This window comes from Phodopus roborovskii, unplaced genomic scaffold (assembly GCF_943737965.1).
Source record: "Phodopus roborovskii unplaced genomic scaffold, PHOROB, whole genome shotgun sequence".
NCBI lineage: Eukaryota > Metazoa > Chordata > Mammalia > Rodentia > Cricetidae > Phodopus > Phodopus roborovskii.
The window spans coordinates 9,317,645-9,341,172 of NW_026126480.1; the positions used below are offsets into that span (position 1 = coordinate 9,317,645).

The window sequence follows — 23,528 nt, forward strand, 5'->3', positions numbered from 1 at the left end:
TGTCAGATAGACCGCTGGAAATAAGAATCTGAGGGTGAGAGAAGGCTGGGTTTGAGGTATAAAACTGAGCATCATAAACATATAGGTGGTCCATGAAGCTGTGAATGAGGTATAAATGAATATCAATACTTTGTCATACATATTTCAGTAAGGCATTTAATTTCTCTGACCCATTACTGGGCATTCCATTCTTTCTTGGCATCATCTCAAGCAACTTGTATTCTCTCTCTCTCTCTCTCTCTCTCTCTCTCTCTCTCTCTCTCTCTCTGTGTGTGTGTGTGTGTGTGTGTGTGTGTGTGTGTGTGTGTGTGTGTGTGTTAGCCCTGGCTGTTCTGGAACTTGCTCTACAGACAAGCTCCCCCACCACTACCGGGCTCATATTCATTCTCTTAATTTTCATAATTATAGCTAAGGAAGAAGAAAGAGGAAGAGGAGGGAGAGAGAGGGAGGGAGGGAGAGAGCACACAGAGGTTTAATTTGATCAAGATGGTGTAGTACAACAGACTCCAACAATGTCACTCACTACATATGCCTCCTCAGCCCTTGTGAACCTGCAGCACTGGTACTAGGACATCCCACTGAATCGCAATGTCAGTTTTAACAAGCTACCCAGATTATTTGCAATTTAATTATGTGCAATTAAAAGTGGTGGTGATACACGCCTTTAGTCTTTAGTTCCAGCACCCCAGAGGCGGAGGAACAAAGATTTCTGTGAGTTCCAAGACAGCCAGAGGAACATTGTGAATGAACTAACCACCATAACAAAAATGTGGTAAGTACTATACTTTGGCCTCCTTCTGCTTGGGGCAGGTGCTGCACAGGGAGCCTAGCAAAACACTACTAGAATCAGAATGGTTTTAAGCTCTGTATCTCTGCTCACTTTGTTCTGTATCTGGACTTAACTTCCTGTTCTGAGGGGCCTTTCAGTATTCTTTATCTCGAGAACTTTAATCCGAGTAACTAATAGATAACTGTCTCCACTACCACTTTGAACATCTCGGGGGGGGGGGGGGGGGGTTTCTCACGTAGGTATCTCCAACCCAAAATCACTACCCAAAACAGACGATCAGCCACCATTTCAATGGAAGTACGTACTAACAACAACCAAAATGAATGAATGAATTAGTGAATGAATAAACAAATTAACTGTCACCACAAAGGTCCGCGCAGGCGCAGCTGAGTTTCCCCGTCCAAAACGATGGTGCCTGGGCGGGAGGTTTAAATGCTGGCCCGCTCTCCAGCTTGCGCCCTGAGCAGTGGCGCATGCGCAGAGCTCGCCGGCACCGCCTCTAAAGGCCTTACTCGCATGCGCAGCGTCCCGGAAGTGACGGGACTCCAAGGATGGCGACGTCCACACTTGCAGCCAGTGGTGGCCACTGGTTCTTGGCTTTGGCTCTCGGGGTGACTCTTCTCAAATGCCTTCTCATCCCCACCTAGTAAGGACCTGCAGAGCCAGGGGCTGGGCGGGAAGGCCCCGCGGTCGGCAGGGTGGGCGAGACTTGTGTGGATGTTCTGGGCATGAGGAAGAAAGGCCATGTGTTCTCTCCGCCTTTGCTAAGCTTTTTACCACAGGGGTTGATACTTAACCTAGAGCTAGAATATGACTGTGTCTGGCCCGGATGAGTCCTTATTCTAATTTAGGGCAAGAGCTTCGGGGTCCTCACCCTTCAAATGCAAGTAATGACCCCACCTCCGCCAGTCAGTCTCTTCCGGACAGTAAGACTGCTGCTTAAAAGACCAGGCGCCGTTCTAAATCCTGAAGATGGAGGGGTTAACAAAGCGTTTCGGGACCTCATCTTCCCTGGAATTGGGAGCGGCAAACTTTCAGACTCCTAAAAGATGTATAAAGGAGACAGTAACTGACAGCAGAGCTTTTACTCTTGTAGGAGGATGTTTGAGTTTATATCCTCAGTATGAAAAAGAATAACCAATCTGAAAAACTGTTCAGGCATGGGAAAGAGTAAATGTAAACGTCCGTAGTAGGAAAGAACTCTGGATTCTAAGTATAGAAAGTTGTCATTGTAGTTAAAAACTGAAAAAGAAGAAAATCGGCACAGGATAACAATCGAAGAGATCAGATCACACAGGGCTGGGGAAAACATGTAGATCTGTGCAAAAAAAAAAAAAAAGTACAGTTAAAACTAAAAGCATAGGAACCACTACTTAGTTGTGTATATCCACTGTGAAGGGCTAACAGGTCCAAGCAGGCAAACACATTGCATGTCAAGTACATTTTTAAAGATTTGTGTGTTTGTATGGGGCTCCCTTTGAGGCCAGATGAGAGTATTGGATCCCACTGGAGTTAAAGGATGTTGTGAGCAGCCCAGTATGGATGCTAGGAACTGAACTTGGGTCCTGTGTAGGAGCAACAAGTCCTTGTAGCTTCTGAGCCATCTCTCCAGACCAAGAGTTTATTGTCTAGTGATATCATAACTTTATTAGTTTCTGTAACTGCTCTGTAATGAGTGCACAAATTGTTTAAGGTTGCATTTTTTTTCAGAAAGTGCCCTGACTTTAAGCAAATACATTGCTGTACTTTCTTACTATTTGACATCATGTTTCTAGTCGTAATTTTTTTCCCAATTGCTTTCAACAAGTTGTAATTACTTTCATTTTATCTTCATTAATTAGAAAAATTAACTGCTGACCCAAAACTAACTTTCTCTCCCTTTGGTTTAAATTTAATAACATAATTCCAAATATTTATAGCCATTCATTAATAAGTTATCATTGAATGAAGAACAAATACCTATACTTATATAAAAACATTTTTTTTATTTTTGAAACACGAGCTCTCACGCCCTAGGCTGGCCTCAGGCATTCGGCAATCCTCCTGCCCCTGCTTCTTGAGTGTTACGATTATAGATGTGTTCCACCAGGTCTAGCTTTTTGATTTGTTGTTTCTGCTAGTTTTGAGACAGGGTTTACCGTGTAGCGGTAGGGTTTGAGGCTGGCCTCAAACTGGAGATCATTCTGCCTCAGCTATCATGTGGGTGCTGGGTGTTGATTGACCCCAGGTCCTCTGGAAGAACAATCCACCTCTCCAGCCCCCCTACTTTATTCCAAGCACTATCAGAGCACCAAAGAGAAAAAGGATTTCTGATTGCTCACAGTATAGATGGGGAACTCAGAACTTGATTAAAGGTTTTGGTTACCAAAGCTAATAATCTCTTCTCCAAATCTGACTAAAATGATGTCAGAATAGTGTAAATTAAATCCAGGCATGGCAGCCCATGTCTGTAATTCCTGAACTCAGGAGGCCAAGATCAGAGCATCAAGAATTGGAAGCCAGCCTGGACTACATACATAGCAAACCCCTTTCTCAAAAATAATAACATAAATTGTTAAGTGTGATAAATGATATTGTTATGAATAGCATTCCACAATTTGAAAGCAGGTGGTAGAATGATAACTGATTTAGCAGGTAGAGGAACCTTTAAGCTGGGAGCATTCATAATAATTTTAGCACTTGGGATGCGGAGGCCAAAAAAATCAAGAACACAAGGCCAGGGTAAAGGCACTTGCAGACAAGCCTGACAGTCTGAGCTGATCCCCAGAAATTACATTGTGAGAGGAGAGAACAAACTCTCCCAAGCTATTCCCTTGATCTGCACACACACTTGAACATAAACACACAGGCCACAGCTTGCTCCTCTCCAGTGCACAGAATAAATAAATGTAAAAAAATAGAAAAGAATATAAAGCCAGCCTGGACTACATGAGCAAACTTTGTCTGATGGGGCTGGTAGAGATCGATGCACAAAATTACCTATATAATATTTCTGTTAATTCAAGAAAATTTCCAAGGTAGGGAGTGTAGCCCGTGTTAGAGCGTGGTCTCAATGAAACAAGAGCTGGACATGATTGCTCATATTTATAATCTCAGCACTCTGAAAGCAGAGGCAAGAAGATTGATGCAAGTTCAAGACCAGCCAGGGCTATATAATGACACTGTCTGAAAACAAAGTCCTTGGACTCAGGAGATGCTCAGTGAGTAAAGGGCCCCTGATGGCAAGTTTAACAATCTCAGTTCCACCCCAAGACACACGTAATAGAAGGAGAGACCCAACTGCATATGTTGTCCTCTGACTTCCACACGTACACCTACACACAAAATGATATAGATGTGATTTTAAATATTTGAAGCCCCTTTGTAAAGCTTTTTCTGGATTGTGGATTTTGTTAAGAGTTGTTTGTGAGAAAGAGAAAAACACTTTTGTGCAGTGGTCTAAGAATCCATTTTAAGCTTTATGTCAGCCCTTGGATATCTCTGAGACCCCTATACAGACGTGTAGATCCTCCAACAACATAGAGGGAGGCCTGACCTTCTGACCTCTTACTAAGTGATATGTTTTAGGACTTGGTGCATGTGTGCATGTCATGTCGTTTTATAGGATATAATGAGATACAGCTGTTTCTAAATCTCATTTTATTCCTGTATTGCCTTGTATAGCCATTCAACGGACTTTGAAGTACACCGAAACTGGCTTGCTATTACTCACAGTTTGCCAGTATCTCAGTGGTATTATGAGGTGAGTTTAATTTATTTTATGTAAGCTGCCAGGCATCGGTAGCACGTACCTTTAATCCCAGAACTCAGGAAGCAGAGACAGGTGGATCTCTGTGAGTTTGAGGACAGCCTGGTCTACAGAGTAAATTCTAGGACAGCTAGAGCTACACAGAGAAAGCCTGTCTTGCAAAGAACCAAAATAACAACAAAAATTATATGTAAGCCAGCATGGCAGCACATGTCTGTAATCCTAGCATTGCAGATGTTGAGGTATAGATCAAGATTCAAGCCAGTCTGGACTATATAGCCAGACAGTATCTCACAATGAAACAACAACAAAAGAAATGCTGTGTAGAACCAGTTACTGCTGTTAAATCAGATTTCCAGGACTGGGAATGTGGCCCAGTGTAACGTACTTGCTGCTGTGCACGAAGCCCTGGAGTGGATGGATCTTCTGCACGGTGCAGAGAGAAAGATCTATTAACTGACAGGCAGGTAGACCACTCACTCTAGGCCAGGGAGTGGTCATGGTGGAAGGAGAGAGCCTTCTGGGGGTTGGCTTCCATATGCGGTATGCACACACTATTAATTTTTTAAAAATAAAAAGTTATTCTCTCGCTTTCACATGTGTACTGTGGTGCACACGTATGTGTGTGTGTGTGTTAAAAGAAAAAAAATTAAGGTTTATTTTTTAACTATGGGCATATACATAGAAGGGCATGTGTACCTGCAGAGGCCTGATACTTCAGATCCCCCCTGGAGCTGGAGTTACAAACAGTTGTGAGCCACCTGATGTGGGTGCTGGGAATTGAGCGTGGGTCCTCTCGTAGAGTAGCAAGAGCTCTTAAGAGCTATCTCTCTAGCCCCAGTAAAAGGAATTTATTTTAGATTATTTTATGTGTATAAGTGGTTTGCCTGTATGCATGTGTACCATGTGGATGCCTGTCCCTGCAGTGGCCAGGGAAAGGCAATGTATCTCCTGGAATGATTTACAGAGGATTGTGAGCTGCCATGTGGGCACAGGGAACTGAACCCAGGTCCTTTGCAATAGTAGTAGCAAGTGTTCTTAACTGCTGAACCTTCTCTTCCACCCCCAAAGAAATGTTTTAGTGGTATTCTGGTTTTAGGAAGGTACTTTTCCAAGACTGAGGAGATGGCTCAGTTGGTAAAGTGCTTATTACATGATCATGAAGACGAGTTAAGGTGGCAGCACCCCCATCCCCCCACCTCACCCCACCACCACCCCCCACCCCACCCCCCGCAGAAGAGGCTGGGTGCATTGGCCTGTATCTGTAGTTCCAGTGCCAGGGAGGCAGAGGCAGGCCAATCTATAAAGTTCACTGGCTGGTGAGTCCAGTCTAATCAAATCGGTGAGCCAGGTTTAGTGAAGGATTGTGTCTCAGAAACTAAAATGGAGAGCGGCTAAGGAAGACACATGATGTTAGTGTGTAGCTTCCACATACATTGCATGGATAGACATACCTGCAAGCACACAACTAAACAGATTCTGGGTTTTATAGGGTTGTGTTTAAGATTTTTATTTTTAATCATGCATGTGCATGGGTTTGTGCATGTAACTAGATGCCTACAGAGACCAGAAGATGGTGTCAGAACTTCAGGAGCTGAAGTTATGAGCAATTGTGAGCCTCTTCACATACGTGTTGGGAACTGTACTCAGGTCCTCTACAAGAACAGTATGCACTCTTAACCACTGAGCCATCTCTCTGCAACTTCTGTTCATTTGTTTTTTAGTTGGTTTCATGTAGCCCAGGCATTAGCTGAGGATGAGCCAATATATGTGCAGTACTGGGGATCCCTATACTTTCTGCATGCAGACAAGCACTCTGTGAACTGAGCTACATCCTCATCTGGTTTTATTTCCCCAAGTCTGTGTAGTCCTAAAAAAAAACATTTGTTCCAAGGGACTGAATTTGTGTTTACATACAGTACTGTAAATATTTCATAGAAGTGCTGGGGAACTCTAAGTGATTGTTTTTGCTTGAGGTATCATAGTCTGTATGTGTGGATACCAACTAGGAAAAGTACTATGTAGGCTAGTAGTCTAAAGCTTGGGCTGTGGTTTCAGATTGTCCAGGTTTGACAACTCTCCCACTTAAGGACCATGATGAGTGATATGTGTCTCCAATGATGAAATGATGCTAATTAAGATGAAACAAATGGGAAGCACTTAGTGTATTAATTATTGGCATTCTGTGTATGAAAAGGCAGTCCTCTGCTTTGCCATCTCCTTTCTCTGTTCCTTCTCAGTCTCCTTTGCTAACTTTATTTTCACACCTCTTAAGAAGCTGGTACTCTCAGGCTCTATTGTGGTCCTTTCCCTTTTAATTCTCTTGTTCTGTCTCAAGTGTTTTCACTTCCTCCTATAACCACCACTACTAGGGCCACGTCTCCTGTGTCTGCTTACTTTACACAGAAGAGGTTCTTATAAGAGATGCTGGTGCTTTCTTGATCTTTCTGCCAACAGGGAAGGAAACTAACAAACTAAAGGGCAGAAGTGTGACAAGGAGGCTCAGCAGGAGATAGCCTGGACAGGGTGAAGTTGCCTGGGGAGTATATTTATGCCATCCCAAGAGGGTAGACAGGTGAAAAGTGGATTGTCTGTAAAATCTTCCTTAGTTGTGACTTTATCTTTCGTCACTGACCTCAAATTGGTCAACTACCTGGGAAAGACACCAAAGAGACTGTTAATATCTACTGAGTTAAAAAAAAATAATAAATTGTTTAATCTTTATATGAACACATTGGGTTTTGTTTTGGTTTTTTTCTTCCATGTTTGAGAGCCAGGATTTGATCCAGATTTGAGTCTCATCTCCAGCACTCAGTGGAATTACTGGGAGGAAATACAGCTAATAGAAGCCGTTGGCCCCAAATAGAAACGCTTGATCTGCAGAGCCCAGTTTGGGAGTTTGTGCGGAATAGAGAGGCTCGGAGTGGTGTGCAGTGTGGCGGGGATGGCAAGGAAACTCAAGAGCACTTTGTTCCAGAAAAACGGCCACCTCTTAACAGCAGCCAATTTCTTTGTTTCCTGCTCACCACTTTCAAAGTTATAAATGTGTCAGTAAAATGAAGTCAGAAAGTCTTTTACTCCCCCAAAAAATATAAGCAGCTCTCTTGGGGGAGATTGAATGCTGACATTTAATTATAGCTAGAATTTGTAAATGGATTAAAGTCTAAATTAACAGTAGAGATTTTAGAATTACATGGACTTTCTTGTCCCTATCCTAGCAAGAAATCATTTCTGAGTATATTCTGTTGAACGTGTCTGTGTAAGTCACAAAGCCACTGCTCTGTTGATAATGCTATTTAATAGTGATTGTTAAAACAAAATTGTAAATAGAACTTGTAGTTTTTCTTTCTTCTGTTCAGTGAGTCATTTTGCTTATATCCTACATGGGAGACTTGGGATTAGAGGAGTTCTATACTACATTGTAAATGTAGAAGTTAGTGAGTGGATTCATTAGAGACAGAGCCTCTGGATTTACCTGGGACTATCTAAAGCTTCCGTGTTTTGTACCTGCAGGGGTTGTGAACAGATCCTGACATCTCCAGACCCAGCAGTTGTCTGTCATTCAATCATATAAGCAGAGGGCTAGACTGGGAATGGGGCTAAGTGTGATAATGCTTGCCTAAATCCAGCCTCCAGGACTTCAAAAAAGAACTTGAAAATGAGCAGAGATCAAGCAAGCATTTTGTCTTAAGTCTTACATTGGTTTTATTTACCTTTTAATCACAGAGAAACCTTGAACCATAGTCCCTGTGATGAACCAGTTAGTAGTTAGTGAGCTTGTACTGGACTTGAAGAGAAAGAATTTTCAATGAAAAGAGTAACAAGGAGCTGGAGTACTGGCTCTGGTTAAGAGCACTGCTCTTACAGAGAAACGGTTAGATCTGAGCTCTTACGTGGTGACTTAAACTGTAACTCCCATCCCAAGGGAATCCCTCTTCAGACCTGCATGATACAGGAAAAAGACTCATACATGTCTTTTAAAACTAAAAAGTACAGGTACAGAGAAGGAGGGTTATGATTAGTGTCTGACCCTTGATACATGGCCAGGAAATCTCAGGCTGGCCTGAAACTCAAAATTCTCTGGCCTCACCCTTCTTAATGCTGGGATTATAGGTGTGCATCATGTCTGTCCTCTTCTAATTCTCCTTTCTTCCAAATAACTCTATATATTTAGGGCATTTTAAGTGCAACTTTATTTCATTATATTTTTTTAAAGGTCTGAGAATAAATAATGTTAAGTATTTATACCTTGTTTAGTTAAGGTATTTTTAATTTTGACTTTTTTTTTTTTTTTTAAATCACAGGCAACTTCAGAATGGACCTTGGATTACCCCCCCTTTTTTGCATGGTTTGAATATACCCTATCACATATTGCCAAATACTTTGATCAAAAGATGCTTAATATCCATAACCTGAACTACAACAGCTCAAGAACATTGCTTTTCCAGAGGTTTTCTGTCATCTTGACAGATGCACTCTTCATTTATGCTGTTCACGAGTAAGTGGCAGATGTCATGCTGTATAGACTTTTATTTGTGTGGAAGATATTGAGAAATTGTAGTATTATTGCTGATTTATAGGAAACACGGCTCTGTTTATATAATAGCAAATGCCTGAGAGTCGTTACAGGGAGCAGTCTTGAGAGGTTTTGTAGGGAAATAGGGGTGAGTTTGGGTTTGAGGTAGCTGGCTGTATGAGAAGATCCTATGAGTATTGTTGACAGAACAAATCCATATAGGATTCCAGGACCAGTTCCCTCACAGAGGTCAACTCCACATGCCTTCCTTTCCTTGACTTTTGTGACCTGTCCTATTTTGTGGTACATACACATTTATGCACACATATTCATTGTTCTTTACCAAAGTCTGCTCTTAGGTAGTTTCATTCCAATAAACTCAGGTTATCTTATGGTTGGCTGGAGAGATAGCTCAACAGTTTAGAGCATTTACTGTTCTTGCAGAGGATGCAGGTTTGATTCCCAGCACCCTCCTGGCAGCTTACAGTTATTTATAACTTCAGATCCAAGGGACCCAATGCCCTTTTCTGACCTGCAGGAATCAGGCATGCACATTCTGCATAGATATACAAACAATGTACCATGTGATATAGGCTGGCATGGTAGCATACATTTGTGATCCCATTACTCATATGGTGCATACAAGTAGATCCTTGGCACTTGTGACCAGCCTGGACCAGCCTACTTGGCAAGTTCCAAGCCAGGAGGAGACCCTGTCTCAAAAAACAAAATGAATGACAGTCCCCAGAGATACACCTGATTCTGCTTCCTGACACTAATATTATAAGTATTGTGTTCAGTTTGTTTCTTTTGTTTTTTAATATTGGTTCTAGGGACTGAACTCAAGTCTTTATGCTTGCACAGCAAGTACTTTACTGCCAAGCTATGTCCCAGCCCCTTACATAAAGTTTTATTGTTGTCGTCATCATCTGGGTTGTGAGAACAGCTTTGCAGTTCTATTTATTTTTGACACAGGGTCTCACTGTGTAGCCCAAGACTGGCCTGAGTGTTTCACTCTGTATGAATATATGGGTCATACATATATATTGAGGGTTGAACCCAGCCAGAGTCTTGCTCTCATTGCTTAGCATGTATCATTCTACCACTGAGTTATAGCTTGCATTTTTCACTCCTTCCCTTCTTCCTCCCCCCCCTCTTGAGACAGGTCTTAGTGTAGCTCAGGTTGGCCTGAAACTTGCCATATTTTTGATAATGTCTTTGAACTACTAATCCTCATACCTCTTCTCATCAGAGCTGGAATACAGGCATGCACTACTGTGCTCATTTGGTGCAGGGCCCCCTGTGTGCTAGGCCAGCACTCTGTCAATGGAGCTACACACTTGGCCCACACCTTTCACTTTTAAGGGCTGAACTAATGTGCTTGCACTCATTTTTAAAATGCTTACTTTGAAGGCTCAGATTGCTATTTATTGGATTTAGTTTTATTAAAGAATCCTTGTATCTAATCAGCTAACTCAAGAAAAAGATATGAATTAGCCCTGAGATCAACCATGGATAATATAAACGGTTTGTTAGAAATGGCTGAAAGTAGAAGTATTGTCATGTTGTAAGGAGCCTAAAGTTATTTCTATTTCCTGATGTGTCCATGTAGGTGCTGTAAATGTATTGATGGAAAAAAAACAAGCAAAGAACTTACAGAGAAGCCAAAGTTTATTCTGTCCGTACTACTGTTGTGGAACTTTGGGTTGTTAATTGTAGACCGTATCCTTGGTATATTACATCCTATGGTATCTACTAATAGGTTAATTCTTCTTGTAGTGATGATTATTGAATGTGACCTGCTTTTGAATGGGGGCTGTCTAGGTTACTTGGCTCCCCAAACTGTGCTCTCTCCATGTTTACTGGATTCTAGTTATTAAAATACTTTGTCTCTGAGGAGTTAATTTGTGAACCAGTTAAATTATTATTTTTTAATTTACTCATTAAGAAATCATCTACAAATTCTATACTTATTCATAACACAGTTCATTATGAATCCAATGTCCTCATCTTCCTTGACGTCCATCCAGATATTCATTTCCAGTACAATGGCTTTTTATCTGGATTAATGCTGCTCTCCATTGCACGGTTATTTCAGGTAAACACAGAAGAACCTAATTAGATTTCCCTTTTTAGTTTTTAGCTTATAAAGATAACATTGTAAGCCAGGCATTGTTGGTGAACGCCTTTAGTCCCAGCACTTGGAAGGCAGAGGTAGGTGGATCTCTATGAGTTCAAGGCCAGCCTGGTGAGCTAGTTCAGGACAGGCTCCTCGAAAAACCAAAAAGAAAAAAAAAAAAAAAAAAAAAAGAATATAGTTTGTGGTTACTGCTGATATATCCTGTATCTTTTCTTGTTTGTTTTTTAAAGACAGGATTTCAGGGTTTCTCTAACGCAGTGGTTGTCCTGGAACTCAGTCTGTAGACCAGGCTGGCCTTGAAGTCACAGAGACCCACCTGTCTTTGCCTCTCAGGTGCTGAAGTTAAAGATAAAGTTAAAGTCTTAGCATCAGGCTTAATGTTTACTATGTATGAATGAAGTAATAATTTATTTGTTATCCTGTTTTTATGTATATGTATTACGCCTATGAGTTTATGTGTACCAGATGTGTGCAGGTGCCCACAGATATCAGAGGGCATCATATCACTAAACCAGAGTTACAGGCAGTGTTAAGCCATCATGACAGTGCTGAGAACAGAAAAGCCTGGTCCTCTACAAGAACAGGAAATAAATGCTCTTAGTTGCTGATCCTCTCTCCAGTCCCCACTTTGGTTTTTTAAATGTTATAGAAAATTTAAATCTCTCAGAAATACATAAAACATAGTATAGTGGTACACACACAGAATTCTTTTTCAATAGAATGATTTGGATGAAACTCTGTCTTTGTTGGTATGGTACCCACCTGATGGGAGATGTCATTGTGTATATGTTTATCATACTGGTTAATGAATAAAGCACTGTTGGCCAATAGGAAAGGACGATAGGAGGGACTAGGAGACAAGGAGGAAAGAGGAAGGAGTAAGGAGGGTCAAGATGGAGAGTCTGGAGAAAGCAGAATGCCGGCCAGCTCCCCGGTAAGAGAAGACCACGTAAAAAATACATAAATCAACAAAAATGGGTTAATTAAGACAGAACTAGCCGATAAAAAACAAGTAACTGGCCAACAACATAATATCAAATACAGAGTCTCTGCATTATTTGGGGCTGGCGCGGTGGCAGGACAAGACCAGGCAGCGGGCGGACAAACCTTACTCCTTACACCCACCCTTTTCACTTAATGAATACTGAAAGGACTAATCCCTATCAGGGAGTGGAAAACCCTGCCCTTGTGTGTTCAGATTGCTTGGTCTCCAGCCCTGCAGTTCCCACTGAGCCTTTCCTGCTGCAGACTGCACCTGCATTCCTTACAGAAGTTCCCTGTGGAACTATCCATTAAGAAATAGTTATTGGCCAGGCAGTGGTAGCACATGCCTTTAATCTCAGCGGGAGGCAGAGACAGGCAGATCTCTGAGTTCGAGGCTAGCCTGGTCTACAGAGTGAGTTCCAGTACAGCCAGAACTACACAGAGAACCCCTGTCTCAAGACAAAAAAGAAGAGGAAGAAAGAGAAGAAGAAAGGAAATTGTTATTGAGCTGGACAGATGGCTCAGCAGTTAAGAACCCTGGCTGCTCCTGCAGAGAACAGTTCCCAGCACACAAAGATGCTCACAATTATCTGTCATTCCAGTTCTGCAGGCACTGCATGCATGTACACAAACATGGGAGCAAAACACTAACAATAAGGCATTCTTTAAAATGTTAATGCTTACTATTTTAGCTGGGTAGCTGGGTGTGGTAGCACACATCATTATAGTCCTCGTACTCAGGAGGCCCTGTGCCAGGAGACTTGTTTGAACTCAAGAGTTTAAGACTAGCCAGGAGGTGGTGACACACAGCTTTAATCCCAACATTTGGGAGGCAGAGGCAGGTGGATGTCAGTGAATTCGGGCCAGCCGGTCTACAAATAGAGTTCCAGGACAGCTAGGACTGTTACACAGAGAAACCCTGTATCAGGGGGAAAAAAAAAAGTTTTGAGGCCAACCTGAACAATATAGCAAGACTCCGCAAGACTCCCAATTTTTGTTTTTGTTTTAAAGGTTTCTGCTTTAAAAATAGATGGCTTTGTTTTATTTTGTCTTGTTTTTCTTTTTGAGAATAATTTTAGCTACACAGAAAAGTTGCCCAAATAGTTTTGAATCCTTGAATACCCCTCACTCACTAATGTTCTCCCAGTGCTACCATCTTAAACAACCATTCACCAAGGCTAAGAAACCAGCTTTAGTTATTTGAATTTCATCAGCTTTTCTACTAATGTCTTCCTTGTGTTCCAGGATCCACTACAGGATACTATAGACTGTCTTTCATCCACCTTGAATTCAAAATGATACATTCCCCTTTCTGTCTCCTAGAAAAGGCATTTGGAAGGGGCATTTTTCTTTGCTGTCCTCCTGCATTTCAAGCACATCTACCTCTATGTAGCACCAGCCTATGGTATCTATCTGCTGCGATCTTACTGTTTTACTGCAAGCAAACCAGGCAAGTCTTAGCAGTGGTAGCAAGATCCTTATTTTCTTCTTTGTAGCTGACACTGTTATCGAGCATGACAGGTGTCTCTTGGATACTGATCTATAAACTTCCACCTCCACAAAGAGATCAGTGTATACCCGGGCATGTTGGTACACACTTCTAACCCCAGTACTAAGGAAGCTGAATCGGGAGGACATTTGGGCTATGTGTTGAAACCCTGAGTGTTGTTGGAGGGTTCTTCATGCTCCTGGTAATTGGCTTTCTTTTTCCGTAGATGGCAGTGTCCGATGGGACAGCTTTAGCTTTGTCCGTGTCATTTCCCTAGGACTGATTGTTTTCCTAGTCTCTGCTCTTTCATTGGGCCCTTTCATAGCCTTGGTAAGATATTCTATTTTATTTCTGATGTTTGCTTTTTAAAAAGTAGTGTAAGTCTTAGTTTTGTTGTTGTTTAGAAAGAACAATAGAGTAGGAAGTGCGTGAAGCACCTGTAAAAGCTCCTTTGTTGCTTTCCTACCAAAGGTAAGTAAGGTCCTCATTGCATATTTCTGTGCATGTTTAACTAGCATGAAACTGTAGTTGCATAGAGAATTAGTTCTTATTGTGGATTCTACTTAATGCACCTACTTACTAACATTTCTAGTCTCTCAGTTCATCCTTTGTACACAGTAAATGCTGTAAGGTGCCTGGGACAGATGTCCAAATATTTTCTTTTCTCTCTCGCTCCACACCCCGAAATCAGTTCGTTTCTATTAAGATGGAGGAACAAACACTACATCTAATGTGGTGTTCCCTGCTCCCCAACACTTCAGCAGGCTTAGATGGATGGACCACATCATGTGCTCTCCCTGAACCTTACAAATTTTGTACTTACTAGTAGAATGAATGGATATTCGCTGATTTTTATGTGTCTCCTCCTGGCCATTTAAAAGGTTAGGCAAAAAAGAGGTCTGTGACTTGATTAGGATCATTCATTCAGTTGTAGAAACAAAGATCTGAACCCAGACTGCTAAACTTTCTATGCACCATGCGCGGGTAGTTTTCTTGTTCTGTTTTAGAATTTGTAGTAAATTGATGGGTATTTAATTGGTTTCATTTCTCTTTCTCAACAGAACCAACTGCCACAAATCTTTTCCCGACTTTTTCCTTTCAAGAGGGGCCTTTGCCATGCCTACTGGGCTCCCAACTTCTGGGCTTTGTACAATGCTTTGGACAAAGCACTGTCTGTCATTGGTATGCTGCCCAGCTTTTTCCTTAGACTATGAATACTGAAAGGACTAGTCCCATCGGGAAGTACAAACACCTGCCCGGGTTTTGTGTTTGGATGTGTGTTCTGGATTACTTGGTCTCCAGCCCTGCACTTAAGCTCAGGATGAGCAGAGCAGAATTGCTTGAGACCAAGTCTGTTGTGCAGTAAGTAGACTGCATTGCTTACAAACCTTCCTTGTGGCAGTGGGGTTTTAGATGCTTTCCTTGGGTGAGTAGATTAAATATTGAGATGCTTTTTAAGAATTATGTTTAATTATTTGGGGAAGGCTATACTCTTGAGTGCTAGTACCCACAGAGGCTAGAGGCACTGGGTCCCCCCTGGACCTGGAGCTATGTACTTACAGAAAATGGTTATTTTGTTTACTTACTTATATAGAAATCATAATTTAGTTTCATCCCTCACTCATCAATCCATCATCAGTGTAACTGGCATTCTTACAAAGTAACTTCAAACATTTGTATTGTGAAAAACTGTTGTCGGTTCAGTTTAGTGTGCAGTGCAAGTCCTGAGTCAGGAAACTGCTGTACCTTATCTTGTACCTGCTCCCCAAAGGTGCCTTTCATGGAAAGTCAGTGTCAGGTTCAAAATCTCAGGGAAAGAGCCATTAATTTTAAGATAAAATCAGGAGCTGGGGATTAACTCAGCTAGTGGAATGCAAATCCTAGTTCTACTACCAACATTGCATAAACCAGATATGTGGGGTACACCTGCAGCCCCAGCTTTCAGAAGGTGGTGGCAGGAAGATGAGAAGTTCAGGGTCATTCTTGATTGGGTTGACTATATGAGATCCTGTCTCAAAAAAAGAGGGGAGGTGGCTAGTTATGGGGGTATGTATACACCTGTATTTCCAACACTTGCCAAGCAGAGGTAAAAGAATCAAGAGTTCAGAACTCGCCTGAGCTACATAAGACTGGGTCTCAAAACCAATGGAAAAGCAGACACTGAAGAGGAAAGGAATAAATAGAAAATACATTTTAGTGGGCTGGAGAGGTGGCTCAGAGGTTAAGAGTATTTACTGACTGCTCTTCCTGAGGTCCTGAGTTCAATTCCCAGCAACCACATAGTGACTCTCAACCATCTGTAATGAGATCTGATGCCCTCTTCTGGTGTGCAGGCAGAACACTACACTCTTTAATAAAATCTTTAAAAAAGAAAATACATTTGGCAGGCTGCTTCTTCCCCACATTGCTGGCAATAAAAAAGGCAGTAGATGCTCAGGCTGTCTTGACTGCACTGTTTTTACACTGGAGCCTGTTTTGGGTGGGACTTGCATCATTGTTCCAGGCAAGTAATTATTGAACTTCTGTGTTTGGGGTTAGAAAGAACTGTCAACTTCTGTATTTAAGGGACATAGTATGGTAGAGATAGTAAGCACATAAATGGTACTGGAGAACCCACAAAGCAGCTTTGCCCCTTGATTTAGGAATTCTCTGCATGACTAAGTAAGTTTGGCAGAGTGGGTGAATCATTCAAAGGGAGCTGTGTGAGCACAGGGAGGTATGCTGAGGACTCACACTTAGTCCGTTGTGACTGAGCACTATGCAGCTGAGGCTGGAGAGGCAGAAAGGTTACAGATCACCTAGGGCTGCTGTGTGCAGGACCATGAACTTAATACTGCAGCAAATGAAAGGCTTAAGTTCACTGGGCCTTGGTCTGCTTTTTAAATAGCTTGCACCGTCTAAGTTGTAGAGAAGTTTGCTGCTCAAATGCTGCCTGCCCACAATGTTCCAGTAGGCTGCACAAATAGCTTGTTCCAATTTTAGTCTATAGCTATAGATTATCATCTGAAACCAGAAAGAAGCATGTGCTGGAGGCAGCACAGCGCAAACTTAAACCCATGACATCCAGCTATGAACTGCTTTAGATTTAGTAGTGTTTTTGACTCTTAAGATAGGGAGTCCTGTTGACCAAAGTAAAATGTCTGTTTACTCTCTAGGTTTGGAATTGAAACTTCTTGATCCCAACCAGATTCCCAGGGCCTCCATGACAAGTGGTTTGGTTCAGCAATTCCAGCATACAGTCCTTCCCTCAGTTTCCCCTTTGGCAACCCTCATCTGTACACTGATAGCCATACTGGTAAGAACTTGGCATGTGGTACCCACCTGTTGATTCCCCCTCTGCATTTCTTATCACAGTGCTGGCTGAATTTCTGCTTTCAAGCTTGTCCAACTGCAGAATAAGTTCCCTGGCTGAATGAATTCCTGCAGACTGGAGTATTTCCGAGCAGTTCTCAGTAACTTTGAACATAGTGAGGAAAGATTACCAGAAAAGCCTCTGTGAGAGAGTCTTGCCAGTGGCATGTTAAGCCATCTGTCCGTCCTGGCATGAGGAAAAAGAAAAGCATGCTGTGGAGAAAGAAGAAATGTTTGTGGCAGAACATATAAACTTTATTTTGTTTTTCTCATCCTTGGCTAAATGATCAAATGTGTCTGGAAAACAGTATTTTGTCTTGATGGTGATAAAGAATTGAGAGGAGCACTGGCTCTTCACACATCAGATGGGAGTCTGCTGTGAAGCCAGACAGGGTGGCACAAGGCTGCAATCCCAGCTCTGGGGAGGTGGAAATAGGAAGATCGCTCCTTGGGAGCCAATCTGGGTATAGCCAGACTTTGTCTCAAAAGAAAAAGAAAAAAGAGAAGAAGAAAAATCTGCTGTGGGTCAGCTGTTGTTAGAGCCTCACTCACACCTGTCAGTGTTCTGTGACTTCAGCATTGTGATATCTTTGGTGGGATAATTACACATTAGCTTTAATTTTGGTTTCTAAAAGATCAAAATCTCCTGGCAAGACACCTGGCCCTACTTAGCTTGGCAGTACTAGTATGCAAAGCCAGTTTCTAAATTCTGCTAATCTACTTAATCATAGATTTTATTTGATATTTAAAAATTCTAAAACCTCAGCCTTGGGGCTAGGGCTGTGATTTAGTGAGTGACAACATGGTGTGCAAACATGAGGATCTCAGATCCTCAGCTCCCAGCAGTGTGGAGAACACAGACAGGAAGATGGCTGGCATTTGCTGACCACCAGCCTAGCTCTAGGTTCAGTGAGAGACTCTGTGAAAAAGGAGTAACACAGTGATGAGTGCACAATACCCAGCATCCTCCTCTGACCGATTTGTGTGCATATGTCCTTATACCACACAAAATATATACATACATATAACACCAGAAAGAGACAGAGAAATAAGTAAAATACAAAAAAATAAAAAAATAAAAACCTCATCTTTGTAAGCTATGTATATAAAGGACTGTGGCTTTATTATTATAAATTGCACTGTAACTCACAATACTGGTAAAATCTAATGCACTGTCCCGAAAATACGTAAGAATTTTTGTAGTGTGACCTGATAAGTTCAATGAATATTAGCTAATTATGCAGATAGTAAGTTGCTAAATTTTATATCCCAGAACTTACAGTTTATTAATTTGGATAAGGTTCATTTTGATGAAGTAAGTATATATTCCTGTGGTCTTGTATTTTCTTTTGTAAAGCTAGCTTTAGAGATCTGCACAGAGTGCTGGGTTATGCCAGTGAAGTGGAGAGCCCCCTAGTTCTGCCGTTTTCAAATGTGACACAGACTGTGTTTACCTGTGCCTTGCTTCTGCAAGCTGGCTTTAAATGACACTGAAGCTCTGTCTTTGCCTGTTGTTTCTAGCCGTCTGTTTTCTGTCTTTGGTTTAAACCCCAAGGGCCCAGAGGCTTTCTCCGATGCCTGGTTCTTTGTGCCTTGAGTTCCTTCATGTTTGGATGGCATGTTCATGAAAAAGCCATACTCCTTGCAATTCTCCCAATGAGGTAAGCAAATAGCTCAAAGAGTTGGAATGTTTTGATTATGCTGTTCTTGTCATGTCTTGTGGGGTGAGATAAGCAAAGAAAAGCAGTGAGGATGATGGGTTGATTGGCATGGATCTTTAGACCTGTGAGGATCCTGAGGTGTGCAAAAATCCATACATTGTTTCTATATATTTGATGATTAAATGCCATAATAGATCTGGGTATCAGGTAGGAGCATGGCTTAGGGAAAGCTGGCATTCTTCGTATTGTCACATCAGCAAAACTGAAGCCCTGTGGTTCCCTGTTCCCTACTGTTAGTCCAGTAAGGACCAAGCATTACACGGTGTCTCCATGTGTGAACATTTTAGACTTCCAGAGCAGTTTGATTGTTTCTTATCTTACTGGTTTGTATACTTTATTTTGAGCTGCTCAGCAACCTTTAGGATAATTAGGATAAATTGATGTAATCCCATTTTAGAATCTGAAGAAACCAGGGATCTTTAAGCTTGTGACTCACCAAAGTTACATAGCTAAGCCTATTTTGGTGACACAAGCCTGTATCCTCCAGTACTCAGGAGGCTAAGGCAAGAGGATCATAAGTTCAAGGCCATTCTGGGCTACATACCAAGATGTCTTAAAAACTAAATCACAGAGCTGGCAAGTTGCAGTTAGGACTTCAGCCTGACCTTATGCTGCTAAATTCTGTGACCTCACTTGTTTTGCTTTTGTTATTATTTGTTTGATGGGGGAAGGTTGTTGTTGTTTTTTGAGATAGGGTTTTTCTGTGTAGTCCTGACTGTCCTGGAACTTGCTCTGTAGACCAGACTGGCCTCAAACTTAGAGATCTGCCTGCTTCTGCCTCCCAGGTGCTAGAATTAAAGGTGTGCACCATGCTCAGCACTTTTTTTTTTTTTTTTTTTTAAAGAACTATAAATGATTCCTCTTTCTATTTTTGAGGGTTTTCTCAAATCATGAGAAATTATTTAAACTGACCAGTCTGTTTTCTTTGGAACCGTAGAACATCCAGATTACACAGTAGAACAGACTCTAGTCTGAACTCACACTGCAAGTCCAGGACTATCTAAAAGATTAGCTGTAGGTTTGGAAGTGAAATTCGTGAGTAGAGTTTCCCTGTCTTTCTCCACTAAGCAGCTCCCGATCCTATATCTTTGAGGAAGGCAACTCAATAAAGCAAGGTCTCTCTCACTGTATGGAGGTGTCTGTCTTACTCCCCTATTCTCTTTGAAACATTTTTATTGATTGCTTTAAAAACAACACCCAGGGGCTGGAGAGATGGCTCAGCATTTAGGAGCACTGGCTGTTCTTCCAGAGGACCCAGCTCAGTTCCCAGCACCCACTTAACAGTTGTAACTGCTCCCAGGGGATTGATTACTTCTGACCTCCATGGGCACAAGGCATGCATAAACACAGTCACAGACGTGTTTGTGTGTGTGTGTGTACGCGCGCGTGGAACATACTTATGGAATAAATAAAACTTGGGAAAACCTTTTTAAAACTAAGATAGCCAGTTTTCATTTGAGTTGACTTGTAACAGAATCAGTGTTGATTTTAGATAAGGATTACCATTGGTATTTTATTTAGCCAGTCCTAAGAATAATAATAGACATATTTATTTAAGCTGTGCAATCACATTTCAGTTATGTTAAGGAATTAATTACTATAAGAATTTTATTTTTAGCCTTTTGTCTGTGGAAAAAGCAGGAGATGCGACAATTTTTCTGATTCTGACCACGACAGGACATTACTCCCTCTTCCCTCTGCTGTTCACTGCCCCAGGTAAGCAGCTTCTCTTTAGGAAGACGTGTTTGGTCACCATGCCTTTTCCATCCAGGCCTAAAAACCAGTGCACTCTAACTTAAATAATTGGCAAGTCTTCTGGAAGAAGAGGCTTTTGTTCTTTCTCTTAAAACCTCCGATTTGCCCCTAATTTGAAGTTTACTAAGTTGTCTCAAAAATAGTTAGCGTTGGTGGCGCATGCCTTTAGTCCCAGCACTGGGGAGGCAGAGGCAGGCCTGGTCTATAGAGCTAGTTCCAGGTCAGGCTCCAAAGCAATACAGAGAAACCCTGTCTCAAGAAACCAAAAAATAAAAAAAGTTAGCTAGGTGTGTTGGCACACATCTTTAATCCTAGCCTGGTTTACATGGAGAGTTCTGGGCCAGCTGGGTTATGTAAAAAGATCCTGTCTGAAATAATAGAAAGAAAAGAAAAGAATTTTAGCAATGTCCATGTGCTATTTTGTCATCTGTTTTTTTTTTTTTTTTTTTTTTTGTCTTTCAACAGAACTTCCCATTAAAATTTTACTCATGTTACTATTTACCATTTATAGTATCTCCTCTCTGAAGACACTATTCAGGTAATTTTGAAAGTACATTTAAGGTTCTGTTCCCTTTTGTGAGATACTTGCTCTTAAATGGTCAAGCTGTGACCTCCCGCTATGTACAATCAGCATGTGCATACACAATAATTACTAATTTAAAACAGTAATATAACTGTTATATATACTTGATAAGTAAAGGGAGGAATTCCCCTAACCCTGTCCTTCTGATTGTAATCTTAGTTGTGGGGGATGGGTAATATGAAGATTACCTAGCTTAAAACCTTATTTAAAAACCAAAGAATATAAGGTATTCATTACATATAAGGTTACATAGCTACAGATACTATGTAAAACATTATTTTAAAAGTGGGATCAGAATTTTTTCACTTTCTAAACTATGTACTATGGGTCCTGTAATTTTTTGGGCTGGAGAGATGGCTCAGCAGTTAAAAGCTATGCTCACAACCAAAAATATAGGGTTACTTATTTGTAAAGAGTTACTTAAATTTTGCCAGAATTAAGTGTTTTTAGAATTCCTATTTCCATGTATGTTCTTACTCTACTGTCACAGTACCCAGAACCTATCTGTCCTCTAAATACAGAACTAATTTTGTCTGAGCAGCATAGCTAAATGTGGTAGATTAAATTATTGAGATAATAGCATGTCATAGCATAGTGATTTTTCTACATGTGAAACGAGTGCAGTCTTTGACTTGAGTGTTGGCTGTCATTCATTCTGAGGGTGGGAGACATTAGCTGGGACTCTTTGCTAACCAGGTGTGACTCATCTAAAATCAGATGTCTCTCCTCCAGAAAAGAAAAACCTCTTTTCAATTGGATGGAAACAATCTACCTCCTCGGCCTGGGGCCTCTGGAAGTCTGCTGTGAATTTGTATTCCCTCTTACCTCCTGGAAGCTGAAGTACCCCTTCATTCCTTTGTTGCTGACCTCAGTGTATTGTTCAGTGGGCATCACATATGCCTGGACTAGGCTGTGTGTTTCAGTGTTGACTGGCTGTCTTGTCAGCAAGACAAAGAAGCAATGAATAAAGAAGTGTTTGGATGAAAGCCAAGCAATTACTTCATGGACTATTAATCAGAACTTGAAGAAAGTTGCCAGTAGCAGGATCTATTTATTTAGTAGATCTGTTTAAGGACCATTCTTCCACACTTGGCCTTGCCCTGCCTAGCAACCTGATTGTTTCCATGGTGAGAAGCCACTTGCCCTCTCTAAGCAACAAAACACATTCGAGAAAGCTCTTGCTTTCTTCTATTAAAATAGCCTGCTGTGCCCACTGAAGGTAAACCAGGAGGTGATTAACAGCATAATTTTCTGTAGCTGGTACTGACCGTTGTTAGGATGTAATGCATAATTAGATTCTATACCTAAGGAATTACAAATAAAATGCCATTTTATATTTATTTATAAAATATCAAACTATTTTGGTCATTACTAACTCTTTACATTATTTTCCTGTTGGCACAAACTTGGGCAGATGGTTTGTCGTTTCTGTTCTGTACACCTTGTTCCAGGAGAGTTGATCTCATTGAAATGATACAGTGATAACACTCAACGATCCAGGAGACATTTAATGCTTTGCTTTGGCAAAGCCACAGAGACTCCAGACCACAGTAAGAACCTCTAGTCATCTCTCACAGCAAGGCCTGCAGTTCGGAGAAGGATACACAGAAGAGGGTGTTGGATCTCTTGGGACTGCAGTTACAGGTGGTGTGGAGCCATGTGGCCTAGAAGCTGGGAACTAAACTTTGGTCCTCTGCAAGAGCAGCCATTGTTCTAACCAATGAACTGTCTCTCCAGCCCCCTTTTCTCCCTTTTCTTGAGACTACTTCATAAACACTTTATCTAGGTCCTTAGTTTTCCTACCATTTGCTGCACATTCAAAATTCAGCCAACATAGCTGACTCATGAACCTTTTTTTAAAAACAGGGTTTCTCTATGGCTTTGGAGGCTGTCCTGGAACTAGCTCTTGTAGACCAGGCTGGTCTCAAAGTTACAGAGATCTGCCTGCCTCTGCCTCCTGACTGCTGGGACTGAAGGCATGCACCACCAATTCCTGGCCAACTCATGAACTTTTATACACGGTATTTATCCATTACAGAACAAAGAAAGTTCAAAGTCAGTATCATCTTGGGGTGCCAATCCAGTCATTCTGTCTGTTTTCTGTTTGTAACAGTAAAGATGAGGAAAGGAAAAGGAAAGCATACCTCTAGCTTGACCATCCCCTTAGCACCCTGTGTTCAGTCCAAGCATCACACAAAAAGAGTAATCTGTTTTGTTTGTGTGTGTGTGTGTGTGTGTGTGTAAATATTAACCTAGCATAGCATAGTGATTACAGGGTTACAGGGTAGGGGCCTGAGAGTCATACAGCCTGCTTGGAAATCAAGCTTTCATTTGTATGTTTATGTGTAGGTGGGTACATGCCATGGCATCCACCTGCAGAAGTCTGAGATGACACAGGGGAGTTGGTTCTTTGCTTTCACCATGTGGTTGCTGTGGTTGAACTCCAGTTAC

At 41.5% G+C, this 23,528-nt stretch overlaps 1 protein-coding gene across 1 annotated transcript; it reads left to right on the forward strand.

The window, feature by feature from the left end:
• The first annotated feature begins 1,341 nt into the window (after positions 1–1,341).
• On the forward strand, positions 1,342–22,426 carry Alg8 (ALG8 alpha-1,3-glucosyltransferase). The gene is made up of 13 exons (XM_051192275.1): positions 1,342–1,436; positions 4,454–4,532; positions 8,843–9,036; positions 10,667–10,776; positions 11,085–11,152; positions 13,502–13,628; positions 13,894–13,997; positions 14,729–14,849; positions 16,823–16,962; positions 18,540–18,679; positions 20,358–20,455; positions 20,960–21,032; positions 21,810–22,426. Exons 1-13 carry the CDS (start codon positions 1,342–1,344, stop codon positions 22,039–22,041), a joined length of 1,581 nt encoding a protein of 526 aa, XP_051048232.1. The 3' UTR covers positions 22,042–22,426.
• Positions 22,427–23,528: the final 1,102 nt, after the last annotated feature.

Coding starts and splice junctions, on each gene's coding strand:
- Alg8 (XM_051192275.1), top strand. CDS start 1,342: ATGGCGACGTCCACACTTGCAGCCAGTGGTGGCCACTGGTTCTTGGCT. Junction 1,437..4,453: donor TGCCTTCTCATCCCCACCTA/GTAAGGACCTGC, acceptor TGCCTTGTATAG/CCATTCAACGGACTTTGAAG. Junction 4,533..8,842: donor TATCTCAGTGGTATTATGAG/GTGAGTTTAATT, acceptor TTTAAATCACAG/GCAACTTCAGAATGGACCTT.